The sequence below is a fragment of the Ctenopharyngodon idella genome, chromosome 6 (assembly GCF_019924925.1).
Source record: "Ctenopharyngodon idella isolate HZGC_01 chromosome 6, HZGC01, whole genome shotgun sequence".
Taxonomy (NCBI): domain Eukaryota; kingdom Metazoa; phylum Chordata; class Actinopteri; order Cypriniformes; family Xenocyprididae; genus Ctenopharyngodon; species Ctenopharyngodon idella.
This window is the reverse complement of record NC_067225.1, coordinates 28,154,455-28,172,877: the sequence shown is the minus strand read 5'-3', so window position 1 is coordinate 28,172,877 and position 18,423 is coordinate 28,154,455. Positions and strand designations below refer to the sequence as shown.

The window sequence follows — 18,423 nt, the reverse complement described above, 5'->3', positions numbered from 1 at the left end:
TGCATTAACAAAGGCACTCGCTCTCTGGTAACCTAGCAACAGCCAATAACAGCCAATCATGTAACAGTATCATGTTTGGTTGCGCCATATCGTTGTCTCGTGCTGGTCTGCTGGATTCCTCTTCAGTAACCGGCGACAGATAAGCAGAAAATGAGTGCCGCAGCGAGCGAGGAAATTGTAAATAAAAGAGGAAAAGTCAGCTCGCCAGTATGGCAGTTTTTTGGATATTATAAGTCTGACCGTAGTCAGACCAATGTCGTCTGCAAATTATGCAAGACCGTCGTCCCCGCCAAGACTGGTAATACCACGAACTTGATGCACCACCTTAGCCGCGCTCACCCTTTGGAGCACAGCTGTATTCAACCAACAACATCTGTAGCTGCAACACCGCACAACATTTTAATTATTTGAGTTTTCCATGGTTGTTGACATTTCTGTCTTAATAACTGAGGGGATTATGATCAGAGGAAGGTTAAGTTTAAAATAAAAATGTTTAAATGTAATATATTTTTCTCCTGGTCCTTATTTTAAATGGGTCATAAAAAATATCAATAATTATCGATATCGTCCGATATGAAACACTGATATCGTGATACAGTTTTCAGCCATATCGCCCAGCCCTACTATCTATCTATCTATCTATCTATCTATCTAGTCTTCTGTTGTTCTTGAACGTTAATATCTTGGTAGTATAATTTTCAATAGTCTTTAGGACAAAAACTTATTGTGATGCTGACAGTGCCATGTGTCTTCTCGGATGAATATTTTGGTTGGAGAAGGATCTCTTGGCTGAGTGATAAGCCTTCTCTCTGGAGGTGGAAGTCTACCTGTGTTTCTCCCTGATCCCATTGTTTGAAGTGCTGCACAATGTCTCATCAAATGAACCTCAGAGGAAAACTCTCAACCCTTTGATGCTGTGGAGTACACTCACGGCTCTAATAAGGATATATGTCTGGGGACAGTTCACTGCTTAGTGCTATCTTCCTGGTAGTGTCAGAGCACTATGCTGCATGATAAATAAATGTCAATACATAATGCTAGTTTTGCTCTACTAGATTTTTTCAGTATCACCATCACTCAACTAGAAAGTTGCCGTTTACTAAAGTCTTATGAATGTTTTTAGTGCATGCTGTTGCTTGGGTCTTTTAGGTCTTTTAGTGCTAGGGCACTGCTTGGTGATTGCTGGATTGTTCTGCTAGGGCATTGCTAAATGATTCCAAGCTCAAGGAAACATTGCTCACCCCTGTCCTTAAATAAATCCCACCTTCAGTATGAGCCAATGGGATTTTTTTTTTTTTTGCACCTGTTTTATTGTTTATGGGGTGAAAATCTTAAATTTTATGATCAGAAGCATAATATCACAACAACAGCCCACAAGATTTGAGCCATCACTCTTGTCCATTGGACAAATGTGTGGGACAAGTTGTGTGCAGATTAGGGTTGGGAATCAAAAATTCCAATTCTGGAATTGGATACTTGAGGTCAGGAATCAGATACTTGTTATAAAATTAAAATTTCGATTCCTCTTATCGATTCCTTTGTGTACATTTTATGTGATTTTTAAACCATTCAAGCACAATAAGACTCATGCACTGTTTTCTGTGCTGCGCACACATCTAAAGCACATAGAAAGCTGTCTCTCATTTAGAGAGCAAATACTGAAATGAGTTCTCTTTCGTGTCTTTTTGCGCTTGAATAAACAAATACACACAAATACAAATACACACAAATTAAAGTCAGTTTTATCTTAAGTAAACGTAAACAGTTGAGAAAGAAAACACAGGTGTAACAGTATATTGGACCTGTGCATTCAGTCTTAAAGTGACAGCAGCATAATAATACTACTGCCATCTGTGTAATTAACGATAACAAAGACAAAGAGAAAATTCACTCACTGATCTTGACTGAAAAACTTTTGTAACTTTATTTTTTAATGTACATTTTATTTATAAAGTGCAGTGTTATTTTACATTTGATTACAATTTCTGGACCTGAATATTAGACCTACCTGAAAGTCTTACAACACTGTTTATTTAATTTGCATCTTTGTTCAGCTATATTTATTTGTGCTATTGCTAATTTGTTTATTTGTTCTTATTTAATTACTGAGTGTTTACTTGTCTTTAATAATGCTTGAAATTTATATTAGTTAGGCTAGTTGTTTTTTGCTGTGGTATTTTTGTTAAAACAATAGGCAAAATTTCCTTGTGTAAGAGTTTTTTAGCCTGTTGATTTATGTTGATGGCATACATCTGCGATGAAATGTTCTGCAAAAAGACTTAAAATAAATATTTTTTACCTTATTGGAATCAAAACTAGGAATCTATAAGAATCTGAATCGATAAGCAGAATCAGAAATGCTAAAATTTAAACAATACCCAACCCTATCGCTGATGTTTAGTATTTGAGTAAGGTAACTTAGTGCTTACTGTGGGAATCTCTATCATTTCATGTACACTCTCTTGTTTTGATGAATATTTTGTCCTTATGAAATTCTCATAATCCTTTACATATGTCTGCATTATATGGTGTGCTGCACCGCCACCAAGCATAGCTGTAAAAAATCATAATTCCTTAATCCAGAGCGGTTGACTCATCAGAGTTTGAAATAAGCCTCTCGCAGCTTCCAAGCCTGCACAAAGAAGAATGGATATTCATCAACAGAAATCCACCATTGCTGATAATCAGCCTTAGATTTCAGTGAGAATTTCATGTGGATTGTGCCTCAGAATTGTTATAACCCAAACACAAGTAGTGAAAACACAATTTCTTGTGCTATTGTTCCGTAGACTCGGCTGCACAGGGTCCAGGGAATTAAGTTGGACACGGTCAGGTGCTTGGAATACAGATAGCTTAACCAAAACTTTAAAGCCTGAGACAGCAGGGTTTTCCACAGAATAAGGCACCTAATCTAAAATGCATCATGGGATGCAGCACCATTGTTATCCTGTCCACCTCGCCTGCCTCCTTCCATAAGCTATTGCTCTGGCAAAACAGAAATTGCACTCAATGTACTTGAGGTTAGATATCTGCAAAGGGAATTTCGACTTGTTTATATGGAGCTAAATAAATATGCCCATGCATTTTATACTAAGCAGTGGTAATGCAAGGTTTGTTTGTTTTTTTTTTGTTGTTTTTTTCTTCTATTTCGGGTTTAAATTAGGTTCTTTCTTCTCCTTTTGATACAATGCTCATAGTTATATTACAAGCAAGTGGTTTGAAAAGCTCATTTCTATTCACTGTAGTGTAAATACAGCATTAAATAACCTCTAAAGCTATACATTTTGCCAAAGGTCTATTAAATTGACTGCTATAGCACATTTAGTCCAGTTTAAACATATTGCATTTTCCAGCTCACCATCAATCTCTGCTGAATTTCGTTCACGGATTTTGGACACTGACCTGGATATGTCTGTACATGAGCGGTTGCTCATTAATGTGAAGGTATATGGTGTTGGAACAGTTTTTGCATGTCTTTAATCAGATCTCCCTGCTCTCATCTTCAGGAATAGCTGGCAATCCGGTGCAGTTCAATGAGAACGGAGATGCCCCAGGACGTTATGATATCTACCAGTACCAGATAAAGAACAAAACAGCTGAATACAAAATCATCGGCCACTGGACTGACCAACTTTACCTAAATGTAAGCATATTCAAGTTTGCTTAAAAAAAGAAATGTTTTTTTCCCCCTTGTTTATTCACCCTCATGCCAATCCAACCCCATATTTTGTTATTATTCTCTCCTGGGAACACAAAAGTAGACTTTTTTTTTTTAATCTTTATCAGTTATTGCCATACAACAACAGCAAACAGTGACAATAGCTTTCAAGCTCCAAACAGGGCAAAACATACACTATAAAAGTGTGTGTGCAAAGTCTTCTGAATAGCTTTGTGTGAAAGACAGACTGAAATGAATGCCATTATAATCTGAAGGTCGGTTGCATAAACTGTTTAGACTAGTCTTAAAACTAAAGTCAACTCATTTTTCTTAGAGACTGGCCCTAACTTTGAAAAGTCAGTTACATAAAAAGGTAGATCAGTCTAATCTGAATAAGAAAAGTGAGACTGATTAGCTCTAACTAACTGCTAGTTGATCAAACTAGATCTCAAGTCACAGAATTAACATAGACAATAAGTTTATGCAACCGGCAACAGGATTTAAAATGGCACATCAAATTGTACACACGTGAGATCAAATAATGCTTTACTGTCAGTGATGTTAGTATTAGTATAATTAGTAAATAAAGACTTAAATTTCGATCTCTTCCTCAAACATATGGCTTCAGAATATAGCACACAAATTATATGGGCTTTTTTTTTTTTTTTTTTTTTTTTTTTTTTTTTGAGATTTACAACTCCTGATCACTTTAAACCATTGTTTTATGGCTGCACAATAAGAGCTGCAAAAATAATTCCTCACAAAATGTTTCTTTATTGTTCCATGGGGGAAAAACAGCATATGGGTTTGAAACGACATAAGGATGAGCAAACGCTGACAGAGTTTTCACTTTTTGGTGAACTTGACGCACACATCGCTTATGAATAAGGATTGAAGTATAGCCTTGAGGAAGACCATTTAAAATTGCTCTTTTGAGATCCCAAAGAATCAATTGACAAGATTTTTCTTCAAGACTGATCCTAACTTTGTAAAGTCAGTTACATAAAACGGGTACATCAGTCTAATCTGAATAAGAAAAGTGAGACTGATTAGCCCTAACTAACTGCTAGTTGATTAAACTAGATCTTAAGTCAACATAGAGGCTAAGTTTATACAACTGCCACAGGATTTAAAATGGCACATCAAATTGTACACACATGAGATCAAATAATGCTTTACTGTCAGTGATGTTAGTATTAATATAATTAGTAAATAAAGACTTAAATATCGATCTCTTCCTCAAACATGGTTTCAGAATATAGCACACGAATTATATGGGCTTTTTTGTCCTGATCACTTTAAACTGTCTTTTTTTTATGGCTGCACAATAAGAGCTGCACAATAATTCCTCACAAAATTTTTCTTTATTGTTCCACGGGGGAAAAAACAGCATATGGGTTTTGAACGACTTGAGGATGAGCAAACATTGACAGAGTTTTCACTTTTTGGTGAACTTGACACACACATCATTTATGAATAGGGATTGAAGTATAGCCTTGAGGAAGACAATTTAAAATTGCTCCTTTGAGATCCCCAAGAATTAATTTAATGAGTCAGTGGATGAGGAAATGAAAACACTCATTTGAGATGTTAAACATTGTTTCTTGTCTCTAACTGAGATGAATGGTAAATATGTTTTTGTGATTCAGATGCGGACGATGCAGTGGCCAGGTGGAGGGAAGCAGGTGCCGTCTTCCATCTGCAGTCAGCCCTGCAAACCCGGGTGGCGCAAGAAGATAGTTAAGGGCATTTCCTGCTGCTGGCACTGCGAGCGCTGTGATGGTTACCAGTATCAGGCCGACCTTTACACCTGCAAGATGTGCCGCTTTGATTTAAGACCTAACAAGAATCACACAGGCTGCCAGCCCACTCCAATTGTGAAGCTGGAGTGGAGCTCACCGTGGGCAGTCATACCGGTCCTGATCGCTATTCTTGGCATCATAGCCACCCTTTTTGTGGTGGTCACCTTCATTCGGTACAATGACACGCCAATTGTTAAGGCATCCGGACGTGAGCTCAGCTACGTCCTGCTTACGGGAATCTTTTTGTGTTACGCTACCACTTTCTTGATGATCTCGACCCCAGATGTAGGGATCTGTTCACTGCGGCGAATTTTCCTGGGGCTCGGAATGAGCATCAGCTATGCGGCGCTGCTCACCAAAACCAATCGGATTTATCGGATTTTCGAGCAGGGAAAAATGACGGTCAGCGCGCCACGCTTTATCAGCCCGGGTTCGCAGTTGGTAATCACGTTCAGCTTGATTTCCGTTCAGCTCCTAGGGGTGTGCATCTGGTTCGCAGTGGACCCTTCTCAAGCTCTCATTGACTATGAGGACCAGCGCACGGCAGATCCAGAGATGGCACGTGGAGTACTAAAGTGTGACATATCAGACTTGTCGCTCATCTGCCTTCTGGGATACAGCATGTTGCTGATGGTGACGTGCACCGTGTACGCCATCAAGACGCGAGGGGTGCCCGAGACCTTCAATGAGGCCAAGCCCATCGGCTTCACCATGTACACCACCTGCATCATCTGGCTCGCTTTCATCCCCATTTTCTTCGGGACATCGCAGTCGACGGAAAAGGTAAGAGCAGATGAGTGAACGCAACTCCTCAAGACCTTGCGAATCAAACGTTTTAAAGTAATGAGAGCATTTACCGCCTCAGCTCCCGACAAAACATGCCATTCAGCGCGGTCCATTTTCAGCAAAAAACAGACCAGCAGGAACAAATTGACTATGTTCATTTGGGCTTTAGATCAAGCAGAGAGGTAAAACAGACAGTTTATTTCAAAGAGAAATTGAGAATCACAAGGTTTGATGTGCTACAGCGAAGAACTCACGTGGTTTCCTTCGAATATTGAAAAGGACATGTGCGGCTGAGAAAACAAAGGCACTCTCTTTTGCCCATCCAGCACTGCTCTCAAAGATAAAAGAGACTTTGAAAATAGCAAGGAGATTGAGCGTCAGCTTTTTGTAGATGATGTAATCAATTGACAAGCACCAACTGACTTAGAATACCGAGAAAAAAAAAAAAAAAAAAAAGGCTCTTCTTTTTGAGGCAGAATTTAAATAAATATGCAACTACCCTGGCATTGGCTGCATTACTCATTTCAATTAGAAAACCTGAGACCTTCTGTTTCTGAAGCTTAAGATAAGGGCTTTCTGCTTTTTCAATTAGAGTTTTATTTAATTAGTGTCTCCCTTAGCAAAGCATTGAACAAGCAATTTCAGCAATACGAGTATTGTTATACTTGTTGGTAGGGAGCCATTATTGCGTTAAACTCAGTTTCCCACTGTGCCTTTTTAACCGCTGTTTGAATGACTCATTCAGATATAAGATTGTATGAACTGACTTGGGTAATAGCATGTTGCCTTAGACTATGTTCTGCCTACACCAATCATAAAGAAACAAATAGCTACATTTCTGCTGATCAGAGAAAAATCATGACATAACCTTGTATCCCATGGTCTTTTTTCCATCTTTTCCCCCAGAATCTGCACCATAAAAGGCTTTAGTGTGAATTTACAGTATTCCTGGCCACTAACTGACTTGCTTTCACTGTCATTTCAACTCTTTGACCAATATAGCAATTAGTGGTGATCATTTGAGACATTCTGTCTCAAATGTATATTGGAGTGCATTTAGAGTTTTTACGATTGGATGGCTATATGATGAGTAAAAAAGCATGAAGGAATGAAGTTATCAAATTAAAAATGTGTCATGTTCCTTTGAGCACTTGAATGATGGCTCGCTTAAATCATACAACTTAGTTTTATGTTGAATGATAGCAATTCAGTGTGCGATTGAAGTTGTTTAAATGGGTTTTGGACATTTCTAATTGCAATGATGTGGTTTACATTTCAGTTTTTACTTAAGCAAAAGAGCAAATATGGACCTGATCTACAGATCATTCCAGTATTGCTGGCATTCAGTTTTGCAACATGCCCTGCAGCATGAATAAATTAAATATTTATTCGCTGGATTATTTAGCTTTTGTAGGATTTTGTAGCACAATATGATTTTTATACAGTAATATAGTCATGCTTTGAATTCACAGTGACATTCTGAATCTTGTAAAATACTGATAATTTTTGACAGTGTTATCCACTCAGCCTACAAACCGTCTCATGGTGTAATTAGAGTTTGACGTTAATTCTGCTCTGTACATTGCAGGACTGAAGAAAAAAGTTTTAGCATTTAGCTTTGCATTGAAAATAAAGCATGCATCGTATGACAAGGTCCCACCACTGTGTGCGCAACAAACAGTGTTTTCATAGCAGAATTAACATATCAAAACAAGAGCACCTTACAATCATCCAGGCTGGCAAGCACAATAAAGCCTGGCGAGTCAGAGATGACATGTCTTTTTAGAGCAATTAAATGCCTCACTTCCTCCTGGCCTGTGATTTACCTTATCTCTCTGCCTGTGCACTTGTCACACGATTTCTGCCAGACGCCTCATCAGCATGCCGGCTCCATCAGTTGTTTGTCATCTTATGTCAAAGTGAATAATGAATGTCTTTGGAAGCTTTCTGGAGCATTTGAATGTGGGCAGCTGGTCTGGTCCCTGCTGAATTTGATCAGCCTGTCAAATGATTAATCGCGAGGTCATCTTATTGTGGTTTAACCAAAAGATTTTTTAAATGAGCTAGTCTGGCAGGTAGGTCTCATTGTGGTCTAAGGGCTTTATCATGCTTCCTTCCTGGATTTTAGAAGGATCCAGATGGATTTTTGATTGCTTTGTTTGGTAAACTTGAAAGCATGCCCAAATTCTGACCATTGAAAAAAAGCCTAAATCCTGTCTATCTATAGCAAAACTGTCAAAAAGAGAAGCATGATCATTTTCTGCATCTAAAAACAAAAGTGTGGATTATAATAATTATAAGCAACAAAATGAATGCAGTTTTTTTTTCTATCCATAATATATTAAGCTGGCAAAACCTGTAATTACTTACTCGCACAGTGCATGACAGCTCCAAAAGCTCCAAAAAGACCATAAATGTAATGTAAAAGTGGCCCAAATGACTCATAATTTCAAGCATTATGAAGTCATACAGTAGCTTTTGTTTGTTGAATGCATTTTATTTTTCAGAGACAATAAACGTTAATTCTTCAAATTCAAAACTTCACATTGATGTAAATGTGCCAGATTTTGCAAAGATGACTCATTTTGATTGGACTCATTTTGAAGTTGATGTCTAAGCAAAATGTATAAATCCTTCTTTCTGATGCTTGATGGTATCACAACCCCTCTCATGTTGGTTTTGAAGAAGCTTGATAATATCTTAAGTCTACTGTCTTCTTGCCTTACATGGACCTGCTATTTGCATGCATCTCCGATTTCCAAAACTGGAAGCTATCATTACAGTGCCATCATGTCATTAGGGTTCACTTGCAGGGGCTTTCCTCCTTTGTGTTGCTGACAGAGTAATCACTGTCTCTTTCTGAGCGAGGTCAACATCTCTTTTTTACATACAGGTGCGCGTCAATGATGTGACAGGTGTGGTAGCGGGGGGCCCTGACCACTGTTAAATGTCAGTTTCTTTGACATTCCTGTTATTGAACTCTTTCAGTCTGTCATTCATTTGCTGTCACCTAAATGAGCACCTTGTGAAGTCAGATGCATGAGAGCTTTTTTATTTCCTGAAATATTAAAAAACAGCTTCTCACAGATAGAATTTAATGCAAGTTTTTTACTGTAAGCCTGGTACTATCTGCTATGAATTAAAATAAAGGAAGATGCAGTCATAATAGCATTACAGTGTGAATAATAGGAAAGAAATAAAACATTTACTTTATTTAGTGGCCAGTGCTCAAAGCATAAACATGTAGATCTATTTCCTATCACCCAGTCAAGCATTGCTCAGCTGAATAGGTAGTCCTGCTCCCAAACAAACACCATTGGTTGAGCCAGAAGTTCATAGGCTCGGCAGTTTAATCAAGCAGAGCAATATCTTGAAAGCGTCACTGAGCCGCAGTTTTTACACCCCTCGGGTAATCAACCTACAAATTGCTTACTTATAGTTAGTTGTCTCTGCGCATTAACATGGGATAGAAGAAAGCTGAATAACATAGTGACTTATAAAATTAATTCATTACGACATTCATGCATGACATGGATGCATGATAGATGAAGTTCCAAGTTTTCATGTGGAACATTTCAATTTTCACTCCATCAAGCCTTGCTTAGATTGGATAAGATACTGGAACAGGGATGGGCAACATCGATTCTGGAGTGCCGCTGTCCTGCTGAGTTTAGCTCCAACCCTAATTAAACACACCTGAACCAGCTAATCAATGTCTTCAGGATTACTAAGGCCAGATATGGGCTGTGTCTGAAATCACCCCCTATACCCTCATTCACTATTCCCTACATTTGTCCGAGTGAGCAAATTTAAACGCTGAGTGTGCCGAAAGAGCTACCACTTTTTATAGTTTGTGCTTGAGGTTTAATAATTATTTGAAACTTAGCAAACTGGCAGCTCCAGTAGTAAGATGAAAAGATCTTGAACCCTGTCATGGAAACTATGTATAAACCTTAATTAAAGAATGTAATAATCAATTAAAAAGGAATTTCTACCTGTATGATATTATGCTGTACCCACATTGGATCAGCAGAATGGAAGACGGATGAATGGATGATTCAGCTGCAGGCACCGTCTTCTGGTCAGAGGTGGGAATTCATCCGGTGCGTGACTCTCAGTGCATTCTGGGTATTCTTTTGCCTTTGAGCATACATTGGTTGTACACTAGTTATTGCGGTGCATTGTGGGACTGAATGAGTGCACTCGGTAAGGTTCACAATGGCTTCGGATTAGGGCTGGGCGATTCATCGAAAAGTAATCGAAACCGAAATTTAGAACCTCTAACCGACCTAATTTTTCCATGTCTGTTATTTCGTTTTTTTTATTCTGTTAATACTTTCCCCTTAAAAACATACTACCGCGTGTGTAGTCATGTGACTCGAACATTCATACAGACACTAGTTCGCACATCACGTGAAGATCGCTCGCACAGAGAGGAGTGCAGAAACTCGTTGTCAACACCAATCTGTGATTTATCACTAAAGTAGCTTAGAAACTTAAAAGTTATAGCAAATATTTTTCTACTTTTGAAGTAACTCTTAAAACCCACAGCTTCACAATTAATAGAGAGATCACTCTCATTATTACATACTGGTACTGTGTTAATTTATCTGTATCTGATTTACAACGAGCAGAAATCTGTAAGAAATGTTAGGAATCATAGATAAAATAACTTCTAAAAAAAAAGCTGTTATGTCAGATCACTCTTTCATTAGGAAAAAATATCCCACCTTTATTAGTCAAGCATATTTACAGTACAAACCTTGTCAGTGAACTGAGGCCAAAAAAAAAAAAAAAAAAAACAGAAACAAAATAATCGTTCATTAATCGCAATCGAGGTAAAATGTTCAATTAATCGAGATTTTGATCTTAGGTCATAATCGTCCAGCCCTACTTCGGACACCACTACAAATGGCTGTCCCTTCAAATAGTGCCCTATTTAAGGGTATGGGGGTATTTCAGACACAGCCATTGACTTATTATTGGGAGATATGAGGGTCTGTGGCTCTACCATTGGAGAAAGCGTAACGGCTAACTTGGATCAAGTGTGCCTTTATAACCAATCACATTACAGCCTTGACTTCATTGAATTTCGTTCAAAGTTGTTTGACAGTCAATCACTGTTTGCGGATACCACAGAAATAAATGAGAACTGAATCATACCTGTCGCGCAATTGTCCGTGACTTCTCTTATAAACAGCATTTTTTTCGGTGTAAACTCTAAAAATAGATCAATCCAAAATGAATGTTTTAGAGCAAACAAGATTAGCCGATGGGCTGTCGATTCATTAAATGATTAGCTATTTCCTCACAAAAGCAGTTTATTTAGCGTAGTGAAGCCTCTCCTCCAATGACATCCATTAAAAAAAATGGCCTTTTGTCTCCTTCCCTGCATACTGCAGTGTTAGCAGGCTTTACGCTTTTTTCTGCTAAGGCTGCAGGCTTGCCTTCAAGTGGCTTTGCTAAGGCTAGAGGCAGGTGAGGTTTTTTTTTTTTTTTTTTTTTTTAATCAGGGTTGGAGCTAAACTCTGCAGGACAGTGGCACTCCAGGACTGATGTTGCCTATCCCTTTTTTCTGTTATTCGAAGCAGCATGTAGTCTAACAGAATGATGTTTTTTGGTATGCAGCATATTAATGGTTTAAATGTGCATAATGCATAGTTAATTTGAATGACAAACATTCACATCCGTTTGAATGATATTTTCCACAGCACTGCTATTAAGACTTCTTTCTTAAAAAGCCTTTGATGTTGACATAAGACCTACTTCCTACTTCTAAAAAATGGCAGTTCGTTTTTTGTTCTTTATCCCAAGAGATAATTTGGCAGCAGCAGGTGAAGAAGTGGCAGAATCAGTTGTTGTATTATTAAAGTTGATGGTGTTCTGGTGTAAGTTTTTATCAAGTCATCCATTTATATGTGCGAGTGCAATAACGACTTGCTTTTTTTTTAACTTGTGGTTTCAATTCGAGGGCAAAAAAGTGGAACACTTTGTATCTGTTGAGACAACAGAGACAGTCTCAGAGGACTAACACTGATTCACTGTCTAGTTCTCATCTCAGTATTTCTCACAAGCCTCATTAGATTGCAGGTGTGCTGTCTGCACATACAGGGCCTAAGGCAGAGGCATTGATGAGATACCGCTATGAATCGTTTGTCGTGTGCGTCATTAAATCCTCATTTGTGACTGTAATTGCAACTTCAGGTTCAGCAAGATTAGTGAGAGTTTTTGACGTATAGACTAAAGCTAATAATTTCAGGCCTGTTTAATCACTACGTATGGACCAGTCGTTTCCTTTCAGGTGATTTATTTGAGCCCTGCCATAGATTTTCTGGATAAATTTGAAAGTGTAGCTCTGTTGACTTTAGGTGACCATGGACCATATTTAACAATAGCTTTTATCTGAGCCATGGCCTTTTGGTTAGACCTCTGACATATTGAGCTGTGGCAAAAAGCGACATATCTTGATCTCATCATTTCCTGCTCTCTTTCAACCATCCTTTGAACTGAATTTTACTGAAGAAAATTTGAGTGGTGCTTAAACTCTTCACGACAACAGTAGGGGTTTCTAGAGCATTGCTAATGCTATTGCTAAGGTGTTTGCTAGGGTGTTCTAGGTTGGTTGTTAGAGTATTCTCTGTGATTGCTATCTGATTACTCTCTAGTCCAATTCAAATAAGTGATTTAAAAAACATGAAAAATAACATGAAAAAGCAACCAGTCTTGTCTGACTGACAGGTGGCTGCTTGCCATTATATCCTGAATGAATGGATTCTTGGTCAAAGTGTCTTGGCAAGGAATAAATGCTAACAAAGTCGGTTTATTATATTTAAACTGGCATGTGACAGTTTTCAGATTTGGGTCGAAATTGCATCATCCAAATAATGTGCACAGCCATGCATTTTTTGTTATTATTATTTATATACAATTATAATTTTTAATAATATGTTGAATTAGAAAATTATAATATTTAATAATATATTGATTTATTTATTGTTTATTTATTTGTATTTTCATTTTCATTTTAGTCATCAAGTTTTATGTGTTTTTAAAAATAATTGTATTTATCTTTATTTCTGTTTTAATTTTAGTAGTTTAAATAAACATACTTCGATTAGTTGCCATGGGTAGAATTTGTAATTATTATAAATTAGAAAAAAAAAAAAAAAAAAATGCTAAAATTAGAATTCTAATAATAATATTTTATTTTCTTTCAGCTTTATTTCAGTTAACAAAAACAATTTTTAATAGTTTTATGTTTAGTTCTAGTTAACAATAACAATACTTCAGCCATATAGATCGGCCACTGTCTATTATGTCAATATTAATTATGATATTTCATTACTATTAATTAACAGCAATATAGACAAAAACATTTTTATTACTGACTCTATTTGAAAGCCATATTAACTTTATTGAGAAATACTTGAAGACTGTTGTTTTTATTTCATTTGTTAATATTAAGTAATTAAGTATTATTATTATTTATAATTTTATTTACATTTATTTATAACATATTTAAATATTAATATTATGTTTGTTTTTTTTTAATTAAATGGAGTGTTTATTAGCATAATATTGCAGCAGTCTCGAACTAGCTTCCTCTTCAGATTTATATATCTATTAACTCTAATAGTGGGTGGAAAATGTTTTCTTTCTATATGTTTAATACAAACTAAATCTTTTACAGATATTATTTTAATCACTTCTTTTGGCTTTAGTGTAATCACAATTAACTGTGGAAACAACATGGTTTAAACTTCTGAAAGGTTGGTGTCACGACTAACTAATACGTGCCTGTTTTTAAAGACATTGCACTATATTTCAACAACACACTTCTTTAGGATTGCCTAGTGGCCAGTGCTGGGTGGTAGCCATCTGTCTCTTCTTCAAGAAGAGCCCCAGCACAGCTGATGTGGTCCTAACCCTTCCTGTCGACTTGTGCTGAGACTGCTTTCCAGTCAGTCCCTCTGGATGGAGATCACAGCAGTGAGTCACACTTAATCACAGCACACAGTGGAGCCAGAGCCGAGGTCACGTCCGCCAGAGCCAAAACACACAGCAGCGTTCTAAAGCAACAGCAGGGGGTTCGCAGCAGTTCCATGGAGTGGCTGGAGCCATTAGTTCTCGTGTGTGTGTGTGTCTGTTTGTTTGTGTGTCACTGAAAGCATGTCATAAACAGAGTCGCTCCAAGTGGTTGGTTAAAAATAATCATGATTACCCTCTCATTATTTAGGTAATAATGCCTTACACGGTGTCCCAGTAGGGCACAGTGCGACAAAGCGACCAGCGATGAAAGCAATCACTTCCATGTTAATCAGAGTTTCTGAGCTAACTAGCCAGGACAAGTGACACAACAGTTTTATCAGTCGCTTGGTTTCTGTTTCTGTGGCGTCGTGCCGAGAAATCCTGCTCAAAGCTGCTCGTCATTTATACAGCGGGGTCCACTGTAATTATTATATTATTATTGAATTTAGTATTATTTTATTATTATTTATAATATTAATTATTCATTTTTATTATAATTTTATTAATTACATGATTAATAATGATTTATTTAATACCATTTTTGCACTACGAATGATATAACAATAATTATTGCACAAAATATTCTGTTTTAAATTTGTTCAAAATCCAAAACGATTATTTACTTTTGGACCCCACTGTGTATTAAACATCAAATATGGAGGAAGTGTTATTAAAGGGATAGTTCACCCAAAAATGAAAATGACCCTATAATTTACTCACCCTCAAGCCATTCTAGGTGTATATGACTATCTTCTTTCAGATGAACACAATCAGAGTTATATTAAAAATATCCTGGCTCATCCAAGCTTTATAATGGGATTAGCGGATGAGTTTTTGAAGTCCAAAAAAGTGCATCCATCGATCATAAAATGTACTCCACGCAGCGTAGTACACAATGACATGATGTACTATGCGTTATAACATAGGACATAGTGTAGTACATCATGGCGTAGCGTAGAACTTCATGTCATCATGTACTACGTCATGGAAGTTAACGCTTTTTAGTCATAAGTCGAATGCGTATGGCTGTCATGCCGGAAGCTGACAGTTTTAAAGTTTTAAATAAGAATATTTGTCTTACACAAACGCATCAATTCACTCCAGAAGGCCTTTATTAACTCCCTGGAGTCACGTGGAGTACATTTTATGATCGATGGATGCACTTTTTTGGACTTCAAAAACTCATCCTCCAATCACTCCCATTATAAAGCTTGGACTATATATAAAGTTTGGACATTATAAAGTTTGGCTGAAAGAAGAAAGTCATATACACCTAGGATGGCTTGAGGGTGAATAAATTATGGGGTAATTTTCATTTTTAGGTGAACTATCCCTTTAACTGTAGAAGTTGAGAAGCATTGAGCATAATATGATAAATATGCCTAAATACTATTGACAAATGAAGTTACGCAAGGATTGACTTCACTTGAAGTGTGAGCAAAAAAATAGCTTATTGCTGCACTCAAATACAGCACAATTAATCTCAAGGAACATATGTTTTGGTACCTATAGCACTCTTCAGCAACTTAATACCTATATGCCTCTCATTGCTCATTGCCTCATGGGATAGCAAAGTGTCAGTTGGTTGCACGCTTCGAAATCTCAGCAAATGCAGTATATAATCTGCCTACTATATCATGAAGACTGTGTATTCTGACATTCTAGTCATTTGCATATTATATAGTAGAGACTTACGCATATGCAAATGTGGTGATGGTGATGCTTTGGGCATGTTGAGTCACAAGGTTATGACTCTCTGTTGAGGCTTGACATATTGACTGTGTCAGTTAGATCAGGGGTATATTATGTCAACAACCCCTCGTGAACAGAAGGTCCCAGGTCATGTGAGCAAGACTTCATTATTGCAAAATACATCCCCAACAGGACCCAACTGCAAAGCAAAGGGCTATTATATCATCCTGAAGGGGTTTATTTTGTGATAATGACATGTATTGTCCCTTTCATTATATATTACCTACCAAATAAGTAAATAAATGCTCTTTAAATATTGATTTCAGTAAAAATTATGGTATTATGTGAGAAGAAATAGACTGTGGTGTGATATAAAAACTAGAACACTGCTGGGTATTGGTTGCCCTGGGCAACGGACAAATATACAGTTTCATTATACAAAAAAATATTTGGCCACAGAAAGCCGTGATTGACCAATTACGACCCAGTATGCTGTGTAGTAATGGCTTTGTTTTCAGTGATTCATAATTTTCATGTGCTGTGATTTTGTTTTGCAGATGTACATACAAACAACCACACTGACCATCTCAGTGAGTCTGAGCGCATCCGTGTCTCTGGGGATGCTGTACATGCCGAAAGTCTATGTGGTGCTCTTCCACCCGGAGCAGAATGTGGCCAAGCGCAGCACTCGCAGCCTGAAAGCTGTGGTCACTGCTGCCACCATGTCTAACAAGTTCAACCCCAAGGCCAGCCTGCGGCCCAACGGAGAAGCCAAGTCGGAGCTGTGTGAAAACCTGGAAACTCAGGGTGAGTGGGTTCGAGGATAAACACTTTATTGTTATTGACACCGATTTTTATACTGCCATAAACCTGTTATTGTAATCTTTAAAAATGTAATTCACCATCATTCTCTTGCTCACTTAAACGGATCCGAATTTGTAGTCAGCAGTCCAGTTATGAGATTCTTAGATTGTTTTTTGTTTTAAAGGATTAATTCAGCCAAAATCGACAAATCTGTTATTTTCAAAATCGTTCCAATCCTGTATAACTTTCATTTTTTTGTAATGCCATAAAATGCAATGAAGACATTTTAATGGCATCAGTGTGATGATCATAACAAGACAACCCACTAATCGCCTGCCTCATTTTGCGAAATGTTATTATGTTAGAATCTTACCATTTAGCTTCAGATATAAGCTAGAAAGTGTTTTTAAATCATCTAGAGGCAAATCAGTTGAATTGGTACAACAGTCCTTACCGAAACCCATCTCCTGCTAATTTGAATATCAATAAAACAGCAGCTCATAAACAACTTTGTAATACAGCAGTAAATAAAAGCCTGCTGCCTCAGCAGAAATAACTTGCATTCTAAAGTAGAAGCAATCCTGAAGCCTCCATCTTCAAAAGAGTCCCTGTTCGCACAATTATTCTTTCCAGTAAGGCCCTGATTGACTAAGTTCAGTGCTGAAACGATCAGTTGACATTATCGACAACATCGCCAATAAAAAAATGTCAAGTATTTTTGTTGTTGAATAGTCTTTTGATCTCATATGACCCATTTTAAGGGCCTGCTATAACACAGTTTGACCAGTGGGGCGCTGTAGCGCAATACTGTAATGCAGTCCTCCCGGATGAAATCCAATAGAAGAAGACACGGCACTATGGAGTGCAGTAAAATGGAGTCTCAGCTTTTAAATTGTCAATTTGACTATGAAATTCAAACAATAAATGTGGTTTTATCACTCGTTAATGTGGCTTGACAAATTGATGCAGCGCCTCAGTTGAGGCAGCACGTGAACCAATCATCTCTTCCTCTGCTACTAGATATAGCACCAAATAAACATGAATGAACATGAAAAGGAATGTTGAAAGAAACAGTATGACTTACTGAAATGTATCATGTCTCATGTAATCGCTCAGTGTTACAGAAAAACGTCAATAAAACAGCTTGTAAACAATGTCATGTAACATTTAATTTACCTCAGAAAAGCCATTCATTATTCATATCTCATTAGTCTGCTAGAAAACTCTTGAGAATAGAATTTTTCAAAAAATATGCACTACATTAAATATTCATATTTTTTGTCTTATTAAAAAGTTATTATTATAATGTTATTATAAAAACTGCATTGTGTGTCAATGCCCAGCCTTAATAAAAACACAGTACCAGTCATTGTAGCAGTTGGACTATTGATGACTTCTGAGGACTGAAAAGCTGAAGAAAATTGGTCTATTCAGTTGGCTCGAAGTTCATTAAAAAGACATTTTCAAAAGCTGAAGTGATTTTCTTGTTTTATTTATTAGTTAGTTATTAGTTAGAATAGGCATAACTTGGTATTTTGACCAACTGCAAAGCTGAATAATCAATCAAAGCATACTGACTAATTAAAAAAGTAAGAATTGCTCAAATAGCCAGACATGACTATAGATGTGTGAGTTTAGTTTTGAAATGTTCAC

The 18,423-nt window shown here is 37.1% G+C and overlaps 1 protein-coding gene across 4 annotated transcripts in view; it reads left to right on the top strand.

Annotated features, from left to right (window-relative positions):
* The window catches only part of grm4 (glutamate receptor, metabotropic 4), a 217,140-nt gene that overhangs the window by 185,600 nt on the left and 13,117 nt on the right, over positions 1-18,423 (top strand). For all 4 annotated transcript variants that reach the window (XM_051896223.1, XM_051896222.1, XM_051896224.1 and 1 more), the window contains 3 exons: positions 3,507-3,643; positions 5,308-6,243; positions 16,524-16,773. In XM_051896223.1, the coding sequence (XP_051752183.1) occupies positions 3,507-3,643; positions 5,308-6,243; positions 16,524-16,773 (1,323 nt within the window). The remainder of the gene's footprint in view (positions 1-3,506; positions 3,644-5,307; positions 6,244-16,523; positions 16,774-18,423) is intronic.